At 38.5% G+C, this 23,061-nt stretch overlaps 1 protein-coding gene across 4 annotated transcripts in view; it reads right to left on the reverse strand.

Annotated features, from left to right (window-relative positions):
• LOC102937775 (collagen alpha-1(XXI) chain) overlaps positions 1-23,061 on the reverse strand; it is a 193,904-nt gene that overhangs the window by 126,606 nt on the left and 44,237 nt on the right. For all 4 annotated transcript variants that reach the window (XM_037894224.2, XM_043542389.1, XM_043542388.1 and 1 more), the window contains 5 exons: positions 16,913-17,038; positions 12,199-12,750; positions 5,256-5,424; positions 4,920-5,136; positions 2,856-3,029 (listed from right to left, as the gene is read on the reverse strand). In XM_037894224.2, coding sequence (XP_037750152.1) covers positions 2,856-3,029; positions 4,920-5,136; positions 5,256-5,424; positions 12,199-12,750; positions 16,913-17,000 — 1,200 coding nt within the window. In that variant the 5' untranslated portion in view covers positions 17,001-17,038. The remainder of the gene's footprint in view (positions 1-2,855; positions 3,030-4,919; positions 5,137-5,255; positions 5,425-12,198; positions 12,751-16,912; positions 17,039-23,061) is intronic.

Raw genomic sequence — 23,061 nt, forward strand, 5'->3', positions numbered from 1 at the left:
GACCCACCTCATACCAGAAATTCTTAATACGCGGACACTTTCAAAACATATGAGCTAATTTAGCATTAAGGGACTTACATTTCCAACAGCAGTCAGCATTTATGAAGCCATTACCATTAGCTTATGTGGGGCCAGCATATTAAAGTGTTTTTTGGTGAATAAGCCATAGTCATATAGGTCTATAGTTGCCTTTTTAACATAAGTTACAATTGTATTTCATTAGGATCAGCATCCATCTTGCTATATCCAGACCTGGCAAAAGCCTTTGTTGTCAAAGAAGTTGCTTCCAATTATGTGATCGGAACAGTTTCAATACAGCAGCATAGGCCTCAGGGAGTTCTTCATCCTTGCGCATTTTATCCCCGTAAACTGATGCCTGTGGAGCAAAACTACGAAATCTATGACAAAGAACTGGTGGCCATCAAGGCCACTTTTAAAGAATGGCACCATCACCTGGAAGGTGTACCTTTCCCAGTCCAGGTATATATGGATCACAAGTATACAGAGTACCTGTGACTGTAAATCTCTCAATCAACACCATATCTGTCAGTCCCTTTTTTCCAGGTTCAATTACACTGTAACCTATTGCCCAGATGCCAACAATGGTAAACCTGCCATTTTGCCAATGTCACCATGAACAACTTGCTGTCTCTCATGAAGTCCTCCTACTCCTCGATCTATTTGCAGTGAAAATTATGGCAACTGGTACAGATCTAGCTTCTGACTTGATATTCTCAGTTGAAAAAGAGATCCTCTTATTAAAATACTGGATTTATACCTCAAACAGTCAGCCACATCTAACAATACTCTGGCTATGGTATCATTCACTCCAGTTGGCCATTTCAGCCCCCCGGAAAACGTTGAGGCTCTTGAAATTTCAGATGGCCATTTTTTCATGTAGTCCTACATCAACTCCTGTGACATGCACTTGATTGAAGACTCCCTGCACCAAACCCCTGGGCACTTTGATTCCACTGCCAATTCCATCTCAATCATGGGTGTCCATCTCTGTGGACTTTACCATTTACCTTCCCAATTACCAGGGCCACACAAAACTGTGCTAGTTTTTGTCGACCTACTTACAAAAATGTCCCATTTCATGCCAGGCACTCATATTTCCACTGCGGAGGTCATAGCCCAACTGTTTTTCAATCATGTATTCAAACTCCCTGGTCTACCATCTAATATTACATCTGATCAAGGATTGCAATTAATTTCACATTTCTGGGCCATCACCATGATTTTTATACCAACAAGGTTTCCACTGCCAGTTCCACCCACCCATGCCACAAAGTCTCCCATGTACCCAGAGCCTTCAATCTAGTTCAACACATGCATCAAGGAGTTGAAAGCCCACCTAGAATTGGCCATAGGGGATTACAAACCAGGGAACCCCTCATATCATAGTTGGAGATAAAGAATGGCTCTTCACATAGCACATTGGCTCACCCCAACCTTCACAAAAGTTAGATTACTGATACTTTGGCTAATTTTGGGTCATCCAGCAGATCAAGTCCTGTAGCCTTCAAACTCCAACTGCCCAGGATGATGAAAAACATACCCCATGACCCCCTCTGAAAGTGTCCCATGACCCCTTCTGAAAGACCATATTGACAACTCCTTTCCCAGATGAGTTCAGCTACCACCTCCACCCATCATTGTCCAGGAACATGAGGAGTACCTGGTGAAGTAGATCCAAAGTTTGCCAGGGGAAGCTCATGTATCTTGTTGATTGGGAGAGTTATGGGGTGGTTTATTGTTGGTGGAAGCCGACCAACAACATACACACACACCTCCTACTTTGAGAATTCCATCAGTCACACCGTGATAAATCAGGTCAAAGGATGCCTGGCAGGCATCTTTTTCCGGGGGGTACTGTGAAGGGTGTTCTGAGCCTCATGAGTCATCTGAGGTAATTCCCTGTGAGTCTTAAGGGACCACCCAATCCACAAGCAAGAGTCTAACCAGGTGATCCTAAAGCAGGTGTATAGCCTCCTAATGTTCCACTCTGCTCAACATCACTACCTCATCGAAGATACTGTACTACCAGCTGCCTGCTCCAGCCTCTGCCTGCTCCTGCTTATGCCACAGCCAGTCACCTGGATGTCCTGACTCAAAGTGGAATACCAGTGGAATAAGTTTCAGTAGCACTACATTTGGGAACACCTTAATTACAGAATAAGCATTTCAGAGCCCTCCATGATGAAGAGAAAGAGAAACACTATATGCTGCTGTATGAATAGCAATACAGAACTTTCATCTCTGTTATTTCATTTGTTTTATTGCTGCATCAAAAAAGATTCTTCCCCTTCCCTTAGAGTCCAGTAGTTTAAATAAAGTTTATTGCCAAAACATAGCTTTAACAAACTGTTCATTTTACTATAACATAATTCTTCTTGAGTACTCAAGGATGCCATTATGGCAAGAATGATTTTCTCTACACTGTTGCTGTGTGAAATATATGTACAAACATCAGGGACAACTGCCAGTACAGAAGGAAAACTGACTGTATACATATATTGTCAAACATGAAAATTAAACAACCTGAAGAAAGAGAAAATTATTTTCCCCTAATCTCCTTCACTTACCATAATCTTAGATATTACTTGCAACAGCTGTGGTGAAAAAGAAATTCAGACTAAAGAGTGACCTTTTTTTAATGTTTCTGTATCTCTTTAATTACTAGCTAAAACTTTTATCTCAAATGTCAGCCCAGAAGAAATTATATTAGAAAGTATAACCCCATGGAAATAGAAGGCTGCAATTGAAATCCAAGGTAAACGATTAACAATTACAGTACTACTGAACTGGTATAGTATCAAACTATGTTACATTTGACAATATTCTAGACTCACCTGTACAGTTTCCTCTTTCCCAGGGTACTTCCCTATTTGGGTTAGTCCACTGATGTAGATACCTAAAACAGGATGCAATGGCTTCATTTCTGTTTCTTGATCATCTATATACAAAGTTACATGTGCTTCTGTTACCAAGAGACGAATTTGATGCCAGCCTTCGTCAAACAATGTCTAAAAAAATGGAGAAAATAAGAGACTTTAAAATATAATTTCCTAAATTTAAAGGATTATGAAATTTGATCCCAACTATTTATCCACTTGTTTTTATCCATTAATAAGGCTGGTTGGTTGTGATAGCAAAATACTGCAAAAGTCATGGCTCCATCAGAGGGAAAAAAAATGTAAAGACATACATATATAGAAAAAAATCAGAATGTCACAAGATCACCTTTATTTTACAATCAAGATTCTGCTAAGCCATTTAAAATTATTAACTAATAGTTTAAAATCTTTTTTTTTTAAATCACTTTCCCATAGACCATAGACCACTATGCTGGATATATATCTAGAGAGAAAGCCATATTTGTAAAAATTTATAGAGGAATCCTGTTCAGCAGTGAGCTACCCAAGGTGATAAAGACCATGGATAAAATTGTCAAAAGAGCTTAAATCCCATTTTCATTCACTTAGGACCCTAAATCTCATTAAAATACAGTTGGATTTAGTACCCTAAGGGCTAGATTCCCAAAGGGACTTAGGTGCTTGACTGCAAATTTAGGTACCTAAATCCAACATTTAGGTATCACTGGCATTCACAAAACAACCGCTCTGCCAGAGTTTGAATATGTAAAGCACTATATAAGTACTACTATTGTTCAGCTTGAGGATACTAAGCAGAAAACACAAGTGTAAAGAAAATAAATGACTATTTTTCAAAACTCAGAATTGCTTTTCACTTGTGGCTTTTAAAAATGATCAGAAAAAATATCCAAAGAACACACAACATTTTTAAGCAAATTTAACTGTAAAAGAAAAAAATGTTGGATTGACCTACACAACTGTTACAATTCTGGCATGGCAATGCTCTCTTCCCCACTTCTAAAGTGGGAAGGTTCTTCAATATTAAAAGTAATATGATCTAAGACTCCAGTTGGCTATATGGTGTTCCTTATCACGTGCTATTGGTCTTCTAAGAAATGGAATGAGTATATCATTTCAAATGATGGTCAAAAATTCAACTTGATTTTGCCACGTGGGATCACAGAAATGGTTACTCTCTCTGGAGAGTCTGAGAAGATCTCCAGAGACTATTTCATATTTATTCTTATGAGCATTCATATCCAATCCAATGTTTTAGGTACCAGTAAAGTACAACTTTGTTTATCTAAAATGTTTCTGGGACTCCAAGGTCCTTGGATAAACAAGCGTTCTAATAAATTTAGTGTAGGTTGTCTATTATTCAAATAAAAAAAAAACAACCAGATGAGGGCATTTTCACTGGACACAGCATTGGATAAACCAGGTTGCACTGACATTCACAAGTTTCTAACCAATCTACTAGAAAACAATTATTTTAATAAAAAAATAAAATAAAATAAATAAATGGAAAATAATTAATGAATTTGAAACCTCTACCGCAGGGATTTTGAACCTGTGGTCCATGGACTCCTGTGGGTCTACGAACAATGTCTAAGGGGTCCACAAAAGGTTACTGTTACCATAGAACTGTGGTTTTCAACCTGTGGTCTGAGGATCCCTGGAGGTCTGAAGATTATGTCTAAGATTTCCAAAGGGGCTTGCACCTCCATTTGAAATTTTTAGGGGCCCGCAAATGAAAAAAGGTTGAAAACCATTGCTCTACATATACAGTGGCAAAATCCATCTCTAAAACTAGATTTTTATTAAAACACATTTACTAAGTGACAGAGATGCTATCTTTGTAATAAATACCAAATAATGTTTTTCAACTTACACCAGCATGTAGTATGAGGCGTCATCCAGCGATTTTAAAATATTTACAAATTCAAGAGTGAGCTAGTATATCTTAACAAAGGTAAAGACTCAAGGAAATAAACCTGTACTTTCATGAATATTCCAATATAGGATCAATGTACTCATTACCTTTACACGAGGTGCAGTGAAAGTGACAACCTGAGTTCCATTTACTAAGCTTGTTGTAGTAAATGATAATGTTTTATCTTCCCCATTTACAGTAACTGTTATTTGCGGCCTCCCATCCAGGCTTAGAATCCTCCACAAATCCCATGTCTTTCTGACCTTAAACCTCTGAGTGGAGACAAACACATACGATGGAGGAAGACCTTCCGGAAACACATTCCTGGGGAGAAAAAAAAAAAAACCCACACATTCTAAATGGGATAGTCTGAAACAAATCCCATACACTTCTAATAAACCACATTTTTATCCCAAACTGGATAACTTTTTACAACGAAGTACCTTGTAAATTCTGACAAGTCAACGTTTGATGTTATTTCATAAGCTTTTGCATTAGAAGATGGAATCGGAATTCTCTTTTTAACCTTTTTCTTCACACCTAATCCTAGAAGAATATCAAATCCTTTTTCATCTCGAGCTGCCACTGGAATTCTTGTTGGACAAACAGATTCTATAAAGCAATAGACAGAATAGTTGACAGCAATCAATTCTGAAAACACTAAAACTGCTATTTGATACTGCATCTGTTTGTTAAACTGTGAAAGATTTTAGTCTAAAGTTCTCAACTTCTTTGTTTGAATACCAAAACAAGACAAGATGGAAGAAATATTGAAAGTCTTTAGGTCAAATATTTCTCCATGCTACAGGATTCAGACGCGATGAATGAATGAAAACTGGAGTAGAAAAGCCTCAAAATACAAGGACCTGGAAGCAAAACCTGTCACATGTTCCCCTCTTTGCCAGGTGTCCTCCAAATCCCCTCCACACAGCTCTGAACTTTTGGATCTCTGAGTTTGTGGGTGGAAATAGCTGATGTGCACAGCTTGTTCTCCTGGGGACCTGATGGATATTGCAGCAGGAACATGGGGTATGTCCACATCGCAACTGTGAGTGAGACTACCAGCCCGGGTAGACAGATTTGTGCTAGCAGGGCTCAAGCTAGCATGCGAAAAATAGCAGTGTGAACATTGTGGCTTGGGTGGCAGCTTGGGTTCTCAAGCCCATCTGACCCCCTGGGTTTGGGTTCAGGTGGCTAGCCCGGGTCTCCACTGGAGCCGCACCAACCACATTGCTATTTTTACCAAACTAGCTCGAGCCCTGCTAGCACCAGCCTGTCTATCCTGGCCTGGAAGCTTGCTTCCAGCTGCAATGTAGACATAGCTAGTGTGGGAGACATACTCACTGTCACTAATACAGTTTGAGCTCCTCAGATGAAAGGCAGTACAGATATGTAAAACATTATTATATCTCTGTCATAAATATAAAGGGAAGGGTAAACCCCTTCAAAATCCCTCCTGGCCAGAGGAAATCTCCTCTCACCTGTAAAGGGTTAAGAAGCTAAAGGTAACCCCGCTGGCACCTGACCAAAATGACCAATGAGGAGACAAGATACTTTCAAAAGCTGGGAGGAGGGAGAGAAACAAAGGGTCTGTGGGTCTGTCTATATTCTGTCTTTGCCGGGGATAGACCAGGAATGGGGTCTTAGAACTCTTAGTAAGTAATCTAGCTAGGTACGTGTTAGATTATGATTTCTTTAAATGGCTGAGAAAAGAATTGTGCTGAATAGAATAACTATTTCTGTCTGTGTATCTTTTTTGTAACTTAAGGTTTTGCCTAGAGGGGTTCTCTATGTTTTGAATCTAATTACCCTGTAAGGTATCTACCATCCTGATTTTACAGGGGGGATTTCTTATTTCTAATTACTTCTATTTTTATTAAAAGTCTTCTTGTAAGAAAACTGAATGCTTTTTCATTGTTCTCAGATCCAAGGGTTTGGGTCTGTGGTCACCTATGCAAATTGGTGAAGCTTTTTATCCAACATTTCCCAGGAAAGGGGGGGTGCAAGTGTTGGGAGGATTGTTCATTGTTCTTAAGATCCAAGGGTCTGGGTCTGTAGTCACCTAGGCAAATTGGTGAGGCTTTTTACCAAGCCTTGTCCAGAAAGTGGGGTGCAAGGTTTTGGGAAGTATTTTGGGGGGAAAGACGTGTCCAAACAGCTCTTCCCCAGTAACCAGTATTTGTTTGGTGGTGGTAGCGGCCAATCCAAGGACAAAGGGTGGAATATTTTGTACCTTGGGGAAGTTTTGACCTAAGCTGGTAAAGATAAGCTTAGGAGGTTTTTCATGCAGGTCCCCACATCTGTACTCTAGAGTTCAGAGTGGGGGGAGGAACCTTGACAATCTCCATTTCTGTAAAGCTTTTTATTAGGGATAGATTATCACAGCCATTACTCAGATACACACGGGCACCCTAGATATCCAGCTACAGAAGCAGCTTCCTATTTCAAGAGGGTAGATGTGCAGCTCTTGCCGGTTTATCCAGGGCATAGCTGGCTGAGACTGGTCCCTTCTCAATGATCGGATTCATGAGAATGAGATCCCCTAATTGCCTATTGACACTAGTTTGTGTGTGTGTTATAGAAATAAAGCGTGAAGAGAGAAGGATTTATCCCTAGATGATGGTTCTGGTACAGGACATAGACAGAAGAAAGATGTCCATTAGGCCAAAGAGTCTTGTGGCTCCTTCTGAATGTGGGGACTGAGGGAGGCTGCCCCCCTAATGTACATGGAGTCATTTGCTCACAACAGGGATGGTGAGGGGAGATCATCACTGATCTCTGGTGACTGGTACTAAAATATCGGGCTACATGGAGGAATCCCAGTATCTTCATTATTTTATTCCTATGATGCTTAACTGTGAAAAACAACATGAGGATCTCTGATGTGATCAACTTTCTGCTCATTCTGGGCTTGTCTACACAGCAAGTTAGTGCACAACAAACCACCATGTGAATCTACAGTGCACCAGCTTGCTAAACACTAACCTGCCATATGAACACTGCTACCATATTGCACCACACTAAGCAGCACTCAAGACTTTCCCTGCACTGTATAAGTGTCCACAAAGCAAGTTAGTGCCCAGCAACCTGGTGCACTGTAGATTGACACTCTGGCTTGCCGTGCACTAATTCACTGTGTAGACAAGCTTTCTGGGAACAATCCTTCACACTTTACAAACAGAGATGATGGGGCACTGAGGAGAAGAGTCATGGATTAACTAGCAGCATTTTCCATTATTTGTAATCAAACCCTTTTTAATAATACAGCATTAAAAAAAGCTGTTACGTATTTAAAAAAAAAAAAAAAAAAAAAAAAACATTCTCCACATGCTGTAACAGAAAAGCAAACAAACAATTAGATGTGCAGAAAATCTTCCACTCTTCATTATTAATACAGAGAGTCAAAAAGTAGCTCCAGTACGCACTTACTTCTGAAGCTTTCTTTTCTAAAGCACTCCTTCATTTACTTTAGCAATTCACAACTAAATGCATAAAATGTAATGCTAGTGTGAAGAATTTTTTGAGATGTAAAGGACTTATGTAAGTAAAGAGCGTATTTACTTTTGACTGATAACAAAGGCATGGGAATTAATTTTTAAAAGCCTTACAAATGGTACCAAAGAGTAACATGAGTTTGGGTGTTTAGTGCCTTAGAGTTGGATTAATTCCAATTAATCAACCTTAAATCAGAGTGAAATAGGATAGGGGTAAAGTTATAACTATTTTTGAGTTACAACAATTGCATTTTGACTTCTTTGCACTCAATATGAACTATGATCTATCAAGTCTGCTTTAAAGCTCTTTTCATTGTACAGATATGGTGTGATATGTTTTCTGTTGAACTTAAAGTTGGCTGAATGTTACCTTTTTTTGTGTTTATTTGTTTTTAAACAAAAACGATACTGGGCAATGGACCTAAAATGGTAAAAAACGATTGAATTATGTGCTAAAGCCAACATTTCTTTTCATTGATATATATTATCTTATTAAAAACAGACAATTTTCCTTGTTATAATATATGCTTAAACTATTTATTGTACATACATTTTCACTATTCAAATGTTCCACTGTTCAATAGGAAAATATCAGTTCATAGTCAAGAAAGAGGTTAGAAATACATTCCAAAAAAGGGCTGGAGGATTCTCAGATCTCCATCTGGACCAGCCGTGGGTTAGGGCCAGGTGCTAACAGGGAGAACTCAAGTTTTGATGCCAGAGAATAATCAGCACGGAGGTCTAGACCATGGCTAGCCCTTACATCTTCTTCCTCTCTTGAACATGTGAGTAAGAAACCTTTTCCCCCTTGTGCACCCCTGCCTGCCCTCTCAGAGGCCAGCCATAACTGGATTCCCCCAACATTCAATAAGACATTATGAAATGGCCATCTAGTCAATGGCTATTCCATCCTCCATCTCTTTCTGAAAGCCAAGAATTACTGAAATCATGCACTACTTACACTCTGGAAAATAAAATATCCAGGGTCTGGAAGATCCCAGAACAATTATTTACACAGCACAAACATAGTTGGTGTTCTTATTCATATCAAAACATGGGAGCAAGGTTGAGTCAACATACTTCTGATGTTAAATAAGAACATTGATAAATTATTGCTTCAGCTGGTCTTTTTGAATGGATTAAAAAACATGCACATGCAGCAAAATCACTGAGTCAGTTTCTAAACTCAGTTACACCAAAGTTGACCAAGTGCGTCTACTATGACTATGGATACAAGACATTCATACTAGCTGACACGAGAACTAGGGCCATAATCTGATCTCAGTTATGCAGTGGAAATCCAGGATCACCCTAATTAGTTCAATCCAGAAATAAGGGTCCCTTGAAGTAACTGGAGTTACTCTGAGTTTATGCTGAAGTAACCAAGATTAAAACCTGACCCTGAGATTCCCATATACATATTTCATGCATTAAAGAGATATAAAAGAATTATGTGGGTTAAGACAGACCTTTATTCCACTGAGGCAGGATTGTTTTCATAATACCAACACCATCCACAATAGATGATCCTGCTCTCCCTGAAGGCAGTAGTAGTTTTGCTATTGGGGGCTTCATTGGGAGCAGACCTGGACTCAACGCTGAATATTGCCCGTGATGGCAACTCCACAGCCTCCGTTGACAGCTTGCTTCATTATGTCACTTTTCCTTATACTTAACCTAATTTTGCCTTGCTGCAGCCTCAGACTACTTGTTGTTCAGTCTCATTAGTTAATGCAAATAATTGATCCCTCTCTCCCTCATAATCTCTCTTCACGTACCGCTAAATCACTGCATTGACTATTGTTTTTTTAATACACTACTGACATGCAAAGATTGCATCTAAAAGTGAAGAGAAAGAATCCTTCCTTTGTTATATTAAGGCTGGTAAAATCTCAGACATTCAAATGCAGAAAACTGTGTATCATTTACCCTGGGGCTATCAGTTTTGCCCAGGTTGCTAGTGCCCTGTGAAACAACTTCTCCCTCTCCCTCCAGACAGGAGGACAAGCCATGAACTGGACAATGAGTCCCAAAAGAAAAGTGTTCAGTAAAGTTTTCTTACTCGCTCCCTTGCCAGACCGAGCACATCACCTGCAAGTCATGGAACACAAGGCCTCTGTCAGCATGGGGAGAAAGTTCTATAGCCAGTTTCTAACCTTGGCCTTCTATTTGGCAACAGAGTGTGCTCACACAATAAACTTAAACCGACTTATTGAAGTCGGTAGTCTTGTGCTATTTAATCATGTTTTTACACTTATTTGCACATGAAATAAAAGCTTGAATAGGTCTGATGTTGTTGAGTGCTGCCCATTCATTGCTTCTGTGTTATTGATGAATGCTCGTGTCACAGAACTCTCTCTCCCCACAATCCCCATTAAGAGAGAAATACAGCATCTAGATTTTTAAAAGGAGCTAGATAATTTTATGGCCATTAGTAACACATATATATATATATATATATATATATATATATATATATATATATATATATATATTTTCTAAAGCAGGTACCTAAATCACATACTTCAGGACAGTAATTGATTAACACAGGGTTCAGGAAAGGAGTCCTGTACATACACCAGTGCACAGCTGGCCAGGTTGTTTACTGGGAAGGTTGACCCTCTTCTAAAGAATCAGATTTAGGCAGTAGTATCCTCCATCAATATACCTGAGTTGACAGACCATGGGTCTACCTTGGCAAATTGTATGTAAAGAAAATAATCTACAGGTCTTTACTCTGGGAAAGTTCTCCCCGTATCAATTTTTTATTAAAGAATCTTTACATAATGTTTAAACAGACTTCAGTCATTTTTTAGATTGGCTTCCCCCCCACTATTTAAGTTACAGTATATCAACTACAGTACATTGGATGACTGTGATTTTCATTCATGTATCAAGAGACTAACACTTGTATCTCAATAAACAATTACCACATTTTTTCAATGAAGTCCATACTTCAAGATAAAAACACAGGAAAATATTTTTATTTTGCTCCTGCTAAATGTAGAAACATTGTACCACGGAAGTATGTCTTGTATCAACTCTTAATAGTATGACAAGCACAACAAACATGCTGCTGACGCATGCTATATTCATTGTAACAAACAAAGTCCTTCTCTGTGGTGGGTTTTGGAAGCATTATGCTAACTTTTTAGAGGACTGTAAGTGTTTCATAACGTTATTATATAAAACAAAAATATCAGTGAGCAGTTATTTTTTTAACATTTCAAGTTTTAAAAGTCACTTTAAAGTGCTGTTTTTGGCTAATTCTTCTACAAAAAATGCTATTTAAAATTATGCAGAATGTTTTGGGAAAATCCACTGGAATTGTAACAAAAGCCTCTAAATCTCTTCTGGGATTCTCAGCACATGCTAGTAGAAGCACTCCTATTATTAACATGAACCTCTCTTCCCATTTGTTAAGAAGAGGTGATAAACAGTGTTGCAGACTTAAGCCAAATGTAACTGGAAATACAGAACTAGTATTCACACTTTTTTTTTTTAAATCCCTGAAGGTTTAACTCAACACGCATTAAAATTAACCTCAATATTTTCAGCACTAATGCAAAGAGCTTCAGTGATTTATGTTTTCAAATTCTGGTAAAGCAAAGGGAAGATTTTCATATAAAAATCACACACACGGAGATGAAAATATACAACATATTAACATATCACGCCTCAAAAATGCTTCCTTTTTTATTAGGAAAAAAATAATACTGCATCAAAATCAGGAGAAGCTCATACAATAGCTAACAAAACTTGTTATTATTCATTAGTGGCTGAGCTATATACCTACCAAAAGGACACCACTGAAATACTGCAATATGCACACAGCAGTACATATCACAAGACTTTGCAACTATCTATGTTCCAAAGATATATTATGGCTTACCTTCACAGAGTTTCTGCTTTATTACTTCTCTTATTCTGGATATTGCAATATAATCTTCAACGTAAAATACATAAGTTGATGAGGGCTTGTTGGCAATAGCTCTAAGTTCATCCTCCTCAATTTCTGAGCCAACACCAATAGCAAACAAAGTGATTTTGTTTTTTCTTGCTTCTGCCGCTGCATCTTTGACTTCATCTTGGGACTTGCCATCAGTGAGAACAACAGCTATTTTAGTTAGAAATCTTGAGGATTTAGCAAAAAGGTGGTCAATCGCAAACTGAATCGCTCTTCCTGTTCTCGTATTTCCACCTAAATATTGTATGGATTCCATTTCTCCGATTAGATTTTCAGTGGAATCATGAGTTCCTAGTGGGATTTCAAGTACAGGGTAATCACTGTACTGGACTACTCCAACTTGAATAAACTTTGGCCCTATGTCAAAATTTCTTGTAATATTGACAAGCCACCTTTTGATAATTTCAAAGTTTTCTGGGCCAACACTGTAGGAGCCATCTAAGATGAAAACTAAATCCGCTGGAGCAGTTCTGCAACCTAAAAACAAAAATCAAAGCAATACTTTTAATGGGGGTCTTCTCTACTGCAAGAAATCCTTTTTTCATTTATCAGTGATTGGTTATATTGTAGTCAGCTGGCCAAAATATTTTGTAAATTGTTCATTTATAATTGCCATATCAAAAAAATCTACTAAATTTATCAGAAGACAAGCTATTTTCAGTCAGACCTGCAGACTTGACTTGGCACCTGAAAAAAATCAAGCTGTGCTCTGTTTTGCACATTATCACCATCCATAACCAACAATAAAAACTCTGGAATCAGAATTGCAGCTGGCAATTGCATTTGATGCCTGAGATAGAAAAGAATGCAGCTTTTGCTTCCATACCTGTATTTGTCTACAATGATGACAGCAATAAAAAAAAGCAGATCTGACACAAAACACACATGGCCAGGGTACAGCTAATTTCAGCAGCAAGGTATTTTCCCCCTCAGTCATTTTCTGATCACAACCCCACTGTAAAATTTCTCTGACACTGGCACCAAGCACCTACAGTAACAATTATAGAGCATTTAACTCTGTTGAATGGCACTGGTAGCCCATTATATTTCAAGGAGATGTCATCAAATCACTTGAGCTCAATAACAGAAGAGTGGAGCATGTGTTTATGGGCATATTAGTTAGGAGGTGCATTATTTTTATTATAAAGTGTAATGCAATTGCATAATGACAGCTGCATAGATTTCAATATTTACTCTCTTATTGTTGCTATACAAACAGCTATCTGAATCACGTGACTTCTGGAGGAGAGGCGTACAAAGGACAATTTTGGAATAAGTAAGCCATATGCATCTAATAAAGAGTGGTCATTGTCTTGGAGCCTTATTAGAGTTCAGCTTGCTCCTAAGGAATTTTCCTTGAAACAACAATAAGTTCCCATTTTTTAAAAATACAGACATTCCCTTCCTGCAGGAGACGTAAAATATTATGGCTACAGGATCATACATCAGGAACCTTTCATCAGTGACAATTCATAGAATCATAGAACTGAAAGGGACCTCGAGAGGTCATCTACTCGTGGCGGGACTAGTTATCTAGACTATTCCTGACAGGTATTTGTCTAACCTGCGCTTAAAAATCTCCAATGATGGAGATTCCATAACCTCCCTAGGCAATTTATTCCAGTGCTTAACCACCCTGATAGTCAGGAAGTTTTTCCTAATGTCCAACCTAAACCTCCCTTGCTGAAATTTAAGCCCATTGCATCTTGTCCTATCCTCAAAGGTTAAGAAAAACAATTTTTCTTCCTCCTCCTTGAAAACTGTTATGTCCCCTCTCAGTCTTCTCTTTTCCAGACTAAACAAATCCAATTTTTTCAATCTTCCCTCATAGGTCATGTTTTCTAGACCTTTAATCATTTTTGTTCCTTTTCTGTGGACTCTCTCCAATTGGTCCACATCCTTCCTGAAACGTGGCCCCCAGAACTGGACACAATATTCCAGCTGAGACCTAATCAGAGCAGAGTAGAGCGGAAGAATTACTTCTCGTGTCTTGCTTGCAACACTCCTGCTAATACATCCCAGAATGATGTTCGCTTTTTTTGCAACAGCGTTACACTGTTGACTCATTTAACTTGTGGTCCACTATGACCCCCAGATCCCTTTCCGCAGTACTCCTTCCTAGGCAGTCAGTTCCCATTTTGTTTGTGTGCACCTGGTTGTTTCTTCCTAAGTGGAGTACTTTGCATTTGTCCTTATTGAATTTCATCCTATTTACTTCAGATCATTTCTCCAGTTTGTCCAGATCATTCTGAATTTTAATCCTTTCCTTCAAAGCACTTGCAACCCCTCCCAGCTTGGTATCAGCCACAAACTTTATAAGTGTACTCTCTATGCCATTACCTAAATCATTGATGAAGATATTGAACAGAACCGGACTCAGAACTGATCCCTGAGGGATCCCACTCGTTATGGCCTTCCAGCATGACTGTGAACCACTGATAACTACGCTCTGGGAACGGTTTTCCAACCAGTTTTGCACCCACCTTATAGTAGCTCCATCTAGGTTGCATTTCCATAGTTTGTTTATGAGAAGGTCATTGGGGGATAGTATAAAAAGCTTTACTAAAATCAAGATATACCATGTCTATCGCTTCCCACCCCCCATCCAAAAGACTTGCTACCTTGTCAAAGAAAGCCATCAGATTGGTATGACACGATTTGTTTTTGACAAATCCATGCTGACTGTTACGTATCACCTTATTATCTTCTAGATGTTTGAAAACTGATTGCTTAATTATTTGCTCCATTATCTTTCCAGGTACAGAAGTTAAGTTGACTGGCCTGTAATTCCCCGGGTTGTCCTTATTTCCCTTTTTATAGATGGGCACTATATTTACCCTTTTCCAGTCCTCTGGAATCTCTCCCTTCTTTCATGACTTCTCAAACATAATCGATAATGGCTCAGATATCTCCTCAGTCAGTTCCTTGAGTATTCTAGGAAGCATTTCATCAGGCCCTAGTGACTTGAAGACCTCTAATTTGTCCAAGTAATTTTTAACTCGTTCTTTCCCTATTTTAGCCTCTTCTGATCCTACCTCATTTTCACTGGCATTCACTACATTAGACATCCAATCACCACCAACCTTCTTGGTGAAAACCGAAACAAAGAAGTCATTAAGCACCTCTGCCATTTCTACATTTTCTGTTTTTACTTTTCCCCCTCATTGAGAAATGGGCCTACCCTGATGTTGGTCTTCCTCCTGCTTCTAATGTATTTGTAGAATGTTTTCTTGTTACCCATTATGCATCTAGCTAGTTTGATCTCATTTTGTGCCTTGGCCTTTCTAATTTTGTCCCTACATACTTGTGTTATTTGTTTATATTCATCCTTTGTAATTTGACCTAGTTTCCACTTTTTGTAGGACTCTTTTTTGATTTTTAGATCATTGAAGATCTCCTGGTTAAGCCAGGGTGGTCTCTTGCCATACTTTCTATCTTTCCTACACAGTGGGATTGTTTCCTCTCGTGCCCTTAATGTCTCTCTGAAAAACTGCCCTCTGTCTTCTATTGTTTTTCCCCTTAGACTTGCTTCCCATGGGATCTTACCTACCAGCTCCCTGAGTTTGCTAAAGTCTGCCTTCTTGAAATCCATTGTCTTTATTGTGCTGTTCTCCCTCTACCATTCCTTAGAATCATGAACTCTATCATTTCATGATCACTTTTACCCAAGCTGCCTTCCACTTTCAGATTCTCAACCAGTTCCTCCCTATTTGTCAAAATCAAATCTAGAACAGCCTCTCCCCTGGTAGCTATCTCCACCTTCTGAAATAAAAAATTGTATCCAATACATTCCAATAACTTATTGGATAATCTGTGCCTTGCTGTGTTATTTTCCCAGCAGATGTCTGAGTAGTTGAAGTCCCCCATCACCTCCAAGTCCTGTGCTTTGGGTGATTTTGTTAGCTGTTTAAAAAAAGCCTCATCCACCTCCTCTACCTGGTTAGGTGGTCTGTAGTAGACCCCTACCATGACATCAGCCTTGTTTTTTACCCCTTTTATCCTTATCCAGAGACTTTCAGCAAGTGTGTCTCCTATTTCCATCTCAATCTCAGTCCAAGTGTATACATTTTTAATATATAAGGCAACACCTCCTCCCTTTTTTCCCTGCCTCTCCTTCCTGAGCAAGCTGTACCCTTCTATACCAATATTCCAGTCATGCGTATTATCCCACCAGGTCTCTGTGATGCCAACTATGTCATTGTTGTTTATTTACTAGCATTTTGAGTTCCTCCTGCTTATTCCCCATACTTCTTGCATCAGTATACAGCCATCTACGATACTGATTTGATTCCCCACCCTCCCCATTCTGTCTTGTCTCTCCTTTATCCCTGCTCTAACAGCCCATACTCCCCCCCCCCCCCCAAATTCCAAACTTTCTCCTAGGTCTCCATGTTCTTGACTTACCTGTGGGCTTTGGTCACCTGCCCCCTTCGAACCTAGTTTAAAGCCCTCCTCACTAGGTTAGCCAGTCTGTATCCAAATATGTTCTTCCCCTTCCTCGATTCACCATTGACATTTCATCCTAGTAAGCACTATATGTGGATGTGGATACAGATATCATAATCCAGTCCCCTGAATATGCTACACTTGTTTTTAACTAGCCAGGACACATAAATACAATTAAATAAATCTCTCTTACTTGCTCTTATTTCACCATCTTCAGCCGAGATGTAATCCTGAAGTAGCAGAATTAAAATTGTCTGAAGAAACTTTAAGTTCTGTGCCATGTATATTTTATTTCCAAAGTTTTGAGTCCTAAATTAAACTGTAAAAAGAAAATATATTACAGTTCTATCAAACGAAAATACAGCTGAACAGTTATGCTTTGCAAATTGTGCATAAAAAATGACTCGGGATCAAATCCAGCTAGTAGTCCTATTGACTATGTTCCATAACTTCAGGTGTACTATCCATGTAAGTAATGTGAGAAAGATTTGACCCTTATTCTAGAATTATAACCATTTCCTAGGTATTCTCTGAAACAGCTATTATTTTACTATAGGGTATTATATAAGAGTAACAAGTACATTATGTCCAAAAGCCACAAATTTGAAATTGTCCCATGAAATGTAATTCACTTAGGATGCACAGCTGTTTCATTCCTCTTAAGAGGGGACAAATTGTCTGAGGCACAGAGCACAATATGGGTCTTTGCATGATTGTAGTCCCCTTCACCATACCTAGCTATTGGAATTATAATAGGAAAAGAAATGCAGTTTTCCTCCCCAAAATAATGTTGGTTTCTGTGATTTACACTATTTCATATGCTATTATGAACTCAAAGAAAAAGGGTCAGACTCTGATCTCAATGATTGTGGTGTAGACCTGGGGGTGATACTCCCGATTTCAGTGGCATTACTGCAGATTTAATCTGTCACTGAAATCAGAATCTTGTCCCAAATGCGTTACAGTAGAGTTGTGCATTAGAGGGGGAATAAGATGAGCACAATGCCATGCAGTAATGCACGTTATCACTAAATTGCTTCCACTAATATTAGCAGATGCAACTTGCCATGACAAATTTCATATTGCCTTTTCTCCATTCCAGTTTTTACTCTGGATATTCTCTCCCATCTGCTGTTTGCTCCAACCCCTGATTTGCACCTATTTGTTGACACGATACATTTTATTTTAACCACATCTGATAACTACACTCCTTGCTTAATTCCATGTCCGTTATGTATTAAAATAGGACTCTAATGAATAAAAATGAAATAGGGCTACTTTGGAATATTATACTTTACTCTTAATTAATTTTAAACTAATTTCAAGACACAGAGGAGACAAAGACTTTAAATCTTTACTTTGTGTATTTTCACCTTCTAGAACACAAGCATATCTTTAATGGTCATATTCTGTTCTCAGTTACAAAATGCAAACCTCTGGTCAGTGGCGAAAATGCACTGCTGGCACAAGCAAGTGAATTTGGTCAAGTCTGGTTGCACAAAATTTGATCCTCACCTGCTTATCTGTGTGCACAGTCTTAATAAATCTGCAGGCTGTTTTTCTGCTTAATATATTGTCAGCATCTCCTGTGTGTCATGACAGTGGCAATATCCACTGAATTCCTTGGTTTTGATACAAAACATAGTCCTCTGTTGACTAGTAGTTGGTCAGACAACTTTTTTTAATCTCTTCAGCAAGAAAATCAATAACTAAACGGGGGCCCAGTTTTAAAAGATGCTAAACACCCTTAACTACCACTGAATTTAGAACTTTTCAGAATAAGACCAGACTAATATAGACATTGCCCTCCGGCCCTGCACCCTTCTCCTCTGTCAACCATGTTGGTCTTGACCATCCACTTGTTCATTTGTCTAACAAACATCTTTGCATTCTTTTTGCCAAGAATCCTCTCCCTGAGCTGATCTGCAGGGTCACTACCATATCCTCTTTCAAATCCCTCCTCAAGACCCATGTCTTCAGTGATTCACACATGAAATGGGCCTACAAATAATACATAGGTGGAGGCGCCACTGGATGTAAATGAAATATATTTGTTTAACAACATAATAAAATGTCAGTGTGCTTTATTTAAATGTATAACACTTGTACATATATGTATACTGTCCTTCTCCCTCATCCTTTGTATGTTGCTTGTCTCCTTTGATTGTAAACTTTTCAGTGCAAAAAAAGGGGTCTTCCTATATGTATAGACAGCATCTCCCACCCTGGTAATAATTAGAAACCGATTAGATGTGAAGAAACTTCTAAGTACTACAGAACACCCACTCTGGATACAGGCATGCAGCATTTTGTTTTGACATATGAGAAGTGCCACAAGTAGCAGGTAAATGGAAACAAATAATTATTCCCTTTACCAAAAGTAGCCAAATGAGTACAATGAAAAGAATGGTTTCAGAGTAGCAGCCGTGTTAGTACTAGGCATCCAGAAGAGAATCAGTAGAGAATCTACATTCTGTAACAGTTTAATAGATGCTTGGTCCCACAAATACCAAACTACCAGATGTAAAGTTTTTATTAGGTTGATGATGTGGGAGGGGAGTTTTACTGAGATTTAAGGACAAGGCAAAAATTATTGAAAAGGTAAGAATTTCAGATTCAAGTTTATTCTCTGTGGATTCATGATAGTTATGTACTAAATGAAAGATGTGCAACTTGAACAATCAAACACAGAATTTTTCCATTATTTTGGGGATTTTTTCTTACTCTAGCATATGAGCCAAAAGCAGTACATTGCTGTAGTTTGGCTTCTAAGTCAGCTTCTTGCATTTTCTATTACTTACAAGGCATTCATCTCAGTCCAATTTTTTTTTTTAATTTCCTCCATACACAACCTCTGTGAAATCTGACTTCTGACCTGAGCTGAAGCTAAATACTAGGGACTTAAAAACAAAGCACAAAAGAAACATCAGCTTCCAAAAATGCTAGTTAACTTATAACAAGCAAAGAAGAGGCAATGTTAACACTTGCAAGAAACCTATTTTATTTTACCTCTTTCAAATTATTATGGTGTACGTAAGTCGATACGACAAGCTGACACGATCGTGTTCTTTTTCAAATAAACCTACTTTTCTGCAACATGTTTTATTTATTTATTATTTGTATTGTGGTAGAATGTACGAGCTCCAATCAGGGACCAGAACGTATTCTGCTAGGTGCTGTACAAACACAGAACGTCCCTTCCCAAGAGGATTTGTGCACACTTCATTATGAACACAAATTACTTTCCCTTCTGTCCCCACCATAACTACCATAGTCCCAAAGAAATCTATAATCAGACTGTCAAGGAAACAACTCAAAAACTTTTCGATCTCCGGTGGTTTGTTTTTTTTAAAAATGTACTACATTTACTTACAAAGTACAAACAGAACTTAAGAAACAAAAGACAGCATACCTGTTATACGTGAATAAAAGTCTGTATGCATTAATATATATTACCTATTATGCTTGCATTTGTTAGGTTTGCTAAGATAGGAATTTTCTTTCAACCTGATCTAGTAGTAGAAAAGTTTACTTACCCTCTTTTGTACTGGAAGACCAGAATGTTTCTAGCCCTGGCAAATAATAACACTGCAGATCCTAAAATCAAATAATTCTTTATGATTACGATCTTGCCTCTCCCTGCTCCCACTTCAATTCTCACCTTACTTTATCTGCTGATATCACACATACCGCTCAAACTAAAAATTATTGTTTGATTCCATTTGAATGCTGGGATGCCAGTCTTATTTCAAACAGATTTAAGTGCTAATTTCTAGCAATTTGAAAGAGAGGCAATTAAAACCATTAAACTGTGTGGGAAAAAAAAGCTGAAACGTAATCAAAACACTGTGAATTTAAGATTCTATATCTAGAAAGCTGAAAGGACAGAAACATAAGATTTATACCATTGGAAAGCTGTTAATCCCAGACCTGATGGTTTTGAAATACATAACCTTAGAATCACCATGCCAAGATGTCATCTTGGCAAGATTAAAAGCTATCCTTCAAGAAGTGAAAACTAAGGCCAAGTGGTACCAAAAGAAACAGAAGATTTAAGAGGGAATTTGAATAGCAAATAACTAAAGACACAAAAAAACCCTAGAAATACATTATTTGAAAATATCAGAAAAATGAATTAAGAAAATATCAGAAAGAGGCCACTAGGTCTTCGGAGTGTAAAGGGGAGCAATTATTATTATTTCATTGCACTCAAAGGTGAGTTGGGATCTTCACAGAAAACTGTCCCAAAGATGACAAAATCTAAACTTTACACAAGAACGAACAAAGGAAGGTGACAAGCAACTGAGAGGGGCTGTGATAAGCAAGGAGAAGGACTCTATCAAATACTCACTTTAGGTATGTGCACATCCTGGTGGCTCTCTTAATGGTTTGTTTATTAAGGAGGATAAATATATTGCAGAGAAGGGATATGATTTCTCTGCATCAATCAGTCTTTCCCACAGTCTTTATGGTACTAAATTTAAGTCACTGTCAGAGATGGAGGCATAAAAAGAAGAGATGGACTACACTGATAATTTTAATATTGGAAGAAATCATAATAACTATACAGTATTCATCCACGGGTTCTGGAGATGGAGGACCTTAAGAATGAAATGGCTAAAGAAAATATTTGTTTCTTTAGAATTTGTGCTTCCTTTCCACTTATAAAAATTAAAAATCAGCAAATTCATAAAATACAAGTAAAAAATTAACGCAGTCCACCTATAAACCACTCAGGATGTAATTACACACATCCACTAACCATCCCAAAACTGTCCTCTTCCTAAAAACCCTGCAAAAAGATGGCTATTGGAAAATAATTATTTAAAACCACAAAGGAGAAGAGGGGAGCAAATTAAAAAGTCAAGAAACCTTCAGAAAGTAATTCATATAGAAGCACTAGCCTGTTTAAACTGAGAAAACACCAGCTCAAGTGTCTCTACTCAGCACAACTGCAAAAGTATGTTACAGGAAGAAAAAGAACCAGTTCACAAACCATTCGTGGCTCGACTGCTAAACACCAACACCTTAAATTCCATCTGAAAGCTAACAGACAGCCAGTGGGCATCACTGAGCATGAACATAATATGCAAACAGTAGGAAACTACATAAGTGGGCAATTACATTATGCAGATCAGCTTTCAAATGGCCTTACAGTGTACCTAGTCTCATGTACAGCATGTTACTGCACTATATGGTAAAAATCCTTATCCTTTATGAGTGATCCCCAAACTTTTTCTGTCACGTCCCCCCGCCTCCAACCCATAATAGAGACTGTTCACCTCCCACACACCCCTTCAGGAACCACAGTCGGCAATGGGGCCAGAGCCATGGTCGGGAGCTGGGGTCAGTAGAAGAGCCGCGGGCCACAGCCAGAGCTGTGGCTGGAGCTATGGCCGGTAGCAAAGCTCCAGCTGCGGGCAAGAGCCAGGGCTGCAGCTGTGTCCGCAGCTGGGAGCAGAGCCGCCACCGGGGCCAGGAGCGGGTCCGTGACCAGGGCCCAAGCTGGGACTGGGGCAGGGCCAGAGCTGGGGGCAGAGCACGGCTGGGTGGCGCTCTCCCCGTCCCCAGTGGGGGCTCGCCAGGGTCCCGCCCCACCCCCGAACATTTGGGACCACTGCTTTATGAAATGTCACTAGATGGGATTGTGGGAATTACAGATAAATGAGCCTTACTGCAGTACTAGCTACAATTATTTTTAAAATTACTGAATACCTAAACACAATGAAACAGGGGAAGGGTTTCTGTAAGTGAAAACCATACTTCTCCAACATAGAAGAGTTCTTTAAAGGTAGTCAACAAAATAGTGGGCAATGGAAGACTATTTTTAAATCAATTTGTCCAGTAACAAAAAGGCTTTAACAGTAGGTCTAAATGTATTTTGGTTTGGTGAATAAAAATATATTCTCGCAACAAAGCTATTTCTCTAAATACAAATTTTTAAAGAGTTCCTCTGTATTTCCTTTACAACTCTCAAAAAGAACATCTGGTTCCTGTAAGATAGAAGAAATCAGAGCACTTAAAAATCTCATTTATAAGTCTAAAGCCAAAAATCTGTTCAATACTCCAAATTGGATTTGTTACCAGAAACCAAAATTCAAAAGGAAATTACCCAAAACTTAAGTGGCTTGTCCAGCAGGCAGATTCCAGGAATTACACAGCCACTAAATTTATTGTAAATTTAAAGAAAATAATAATATGGAATTGAATTTTTAGTGGTCACAATAGGTGCCAACCAACAGCACTAGATACCAAAGTTCTCTTTATCACCTACATAAAAGATACAGCACAAGCAATAGAAGTGTAAGTGTCCTAAGAAGACCTGCCAGAATACCTCATTAC

The sequence above is a fragment of the Chelonia mydas genome, chromosome 3 (genome assembly GCF_015237465.2).
Source record: "Chelonia mydas isolate rCheMyd1 chromosome 3, rCheMyd1.pri.v2, whole genome shotgun sequence".
NCBI lineage: Eukaryota > Metazoa > Chordata > Testudines > Cheloniidae > Chelonia > Chelonia mydas.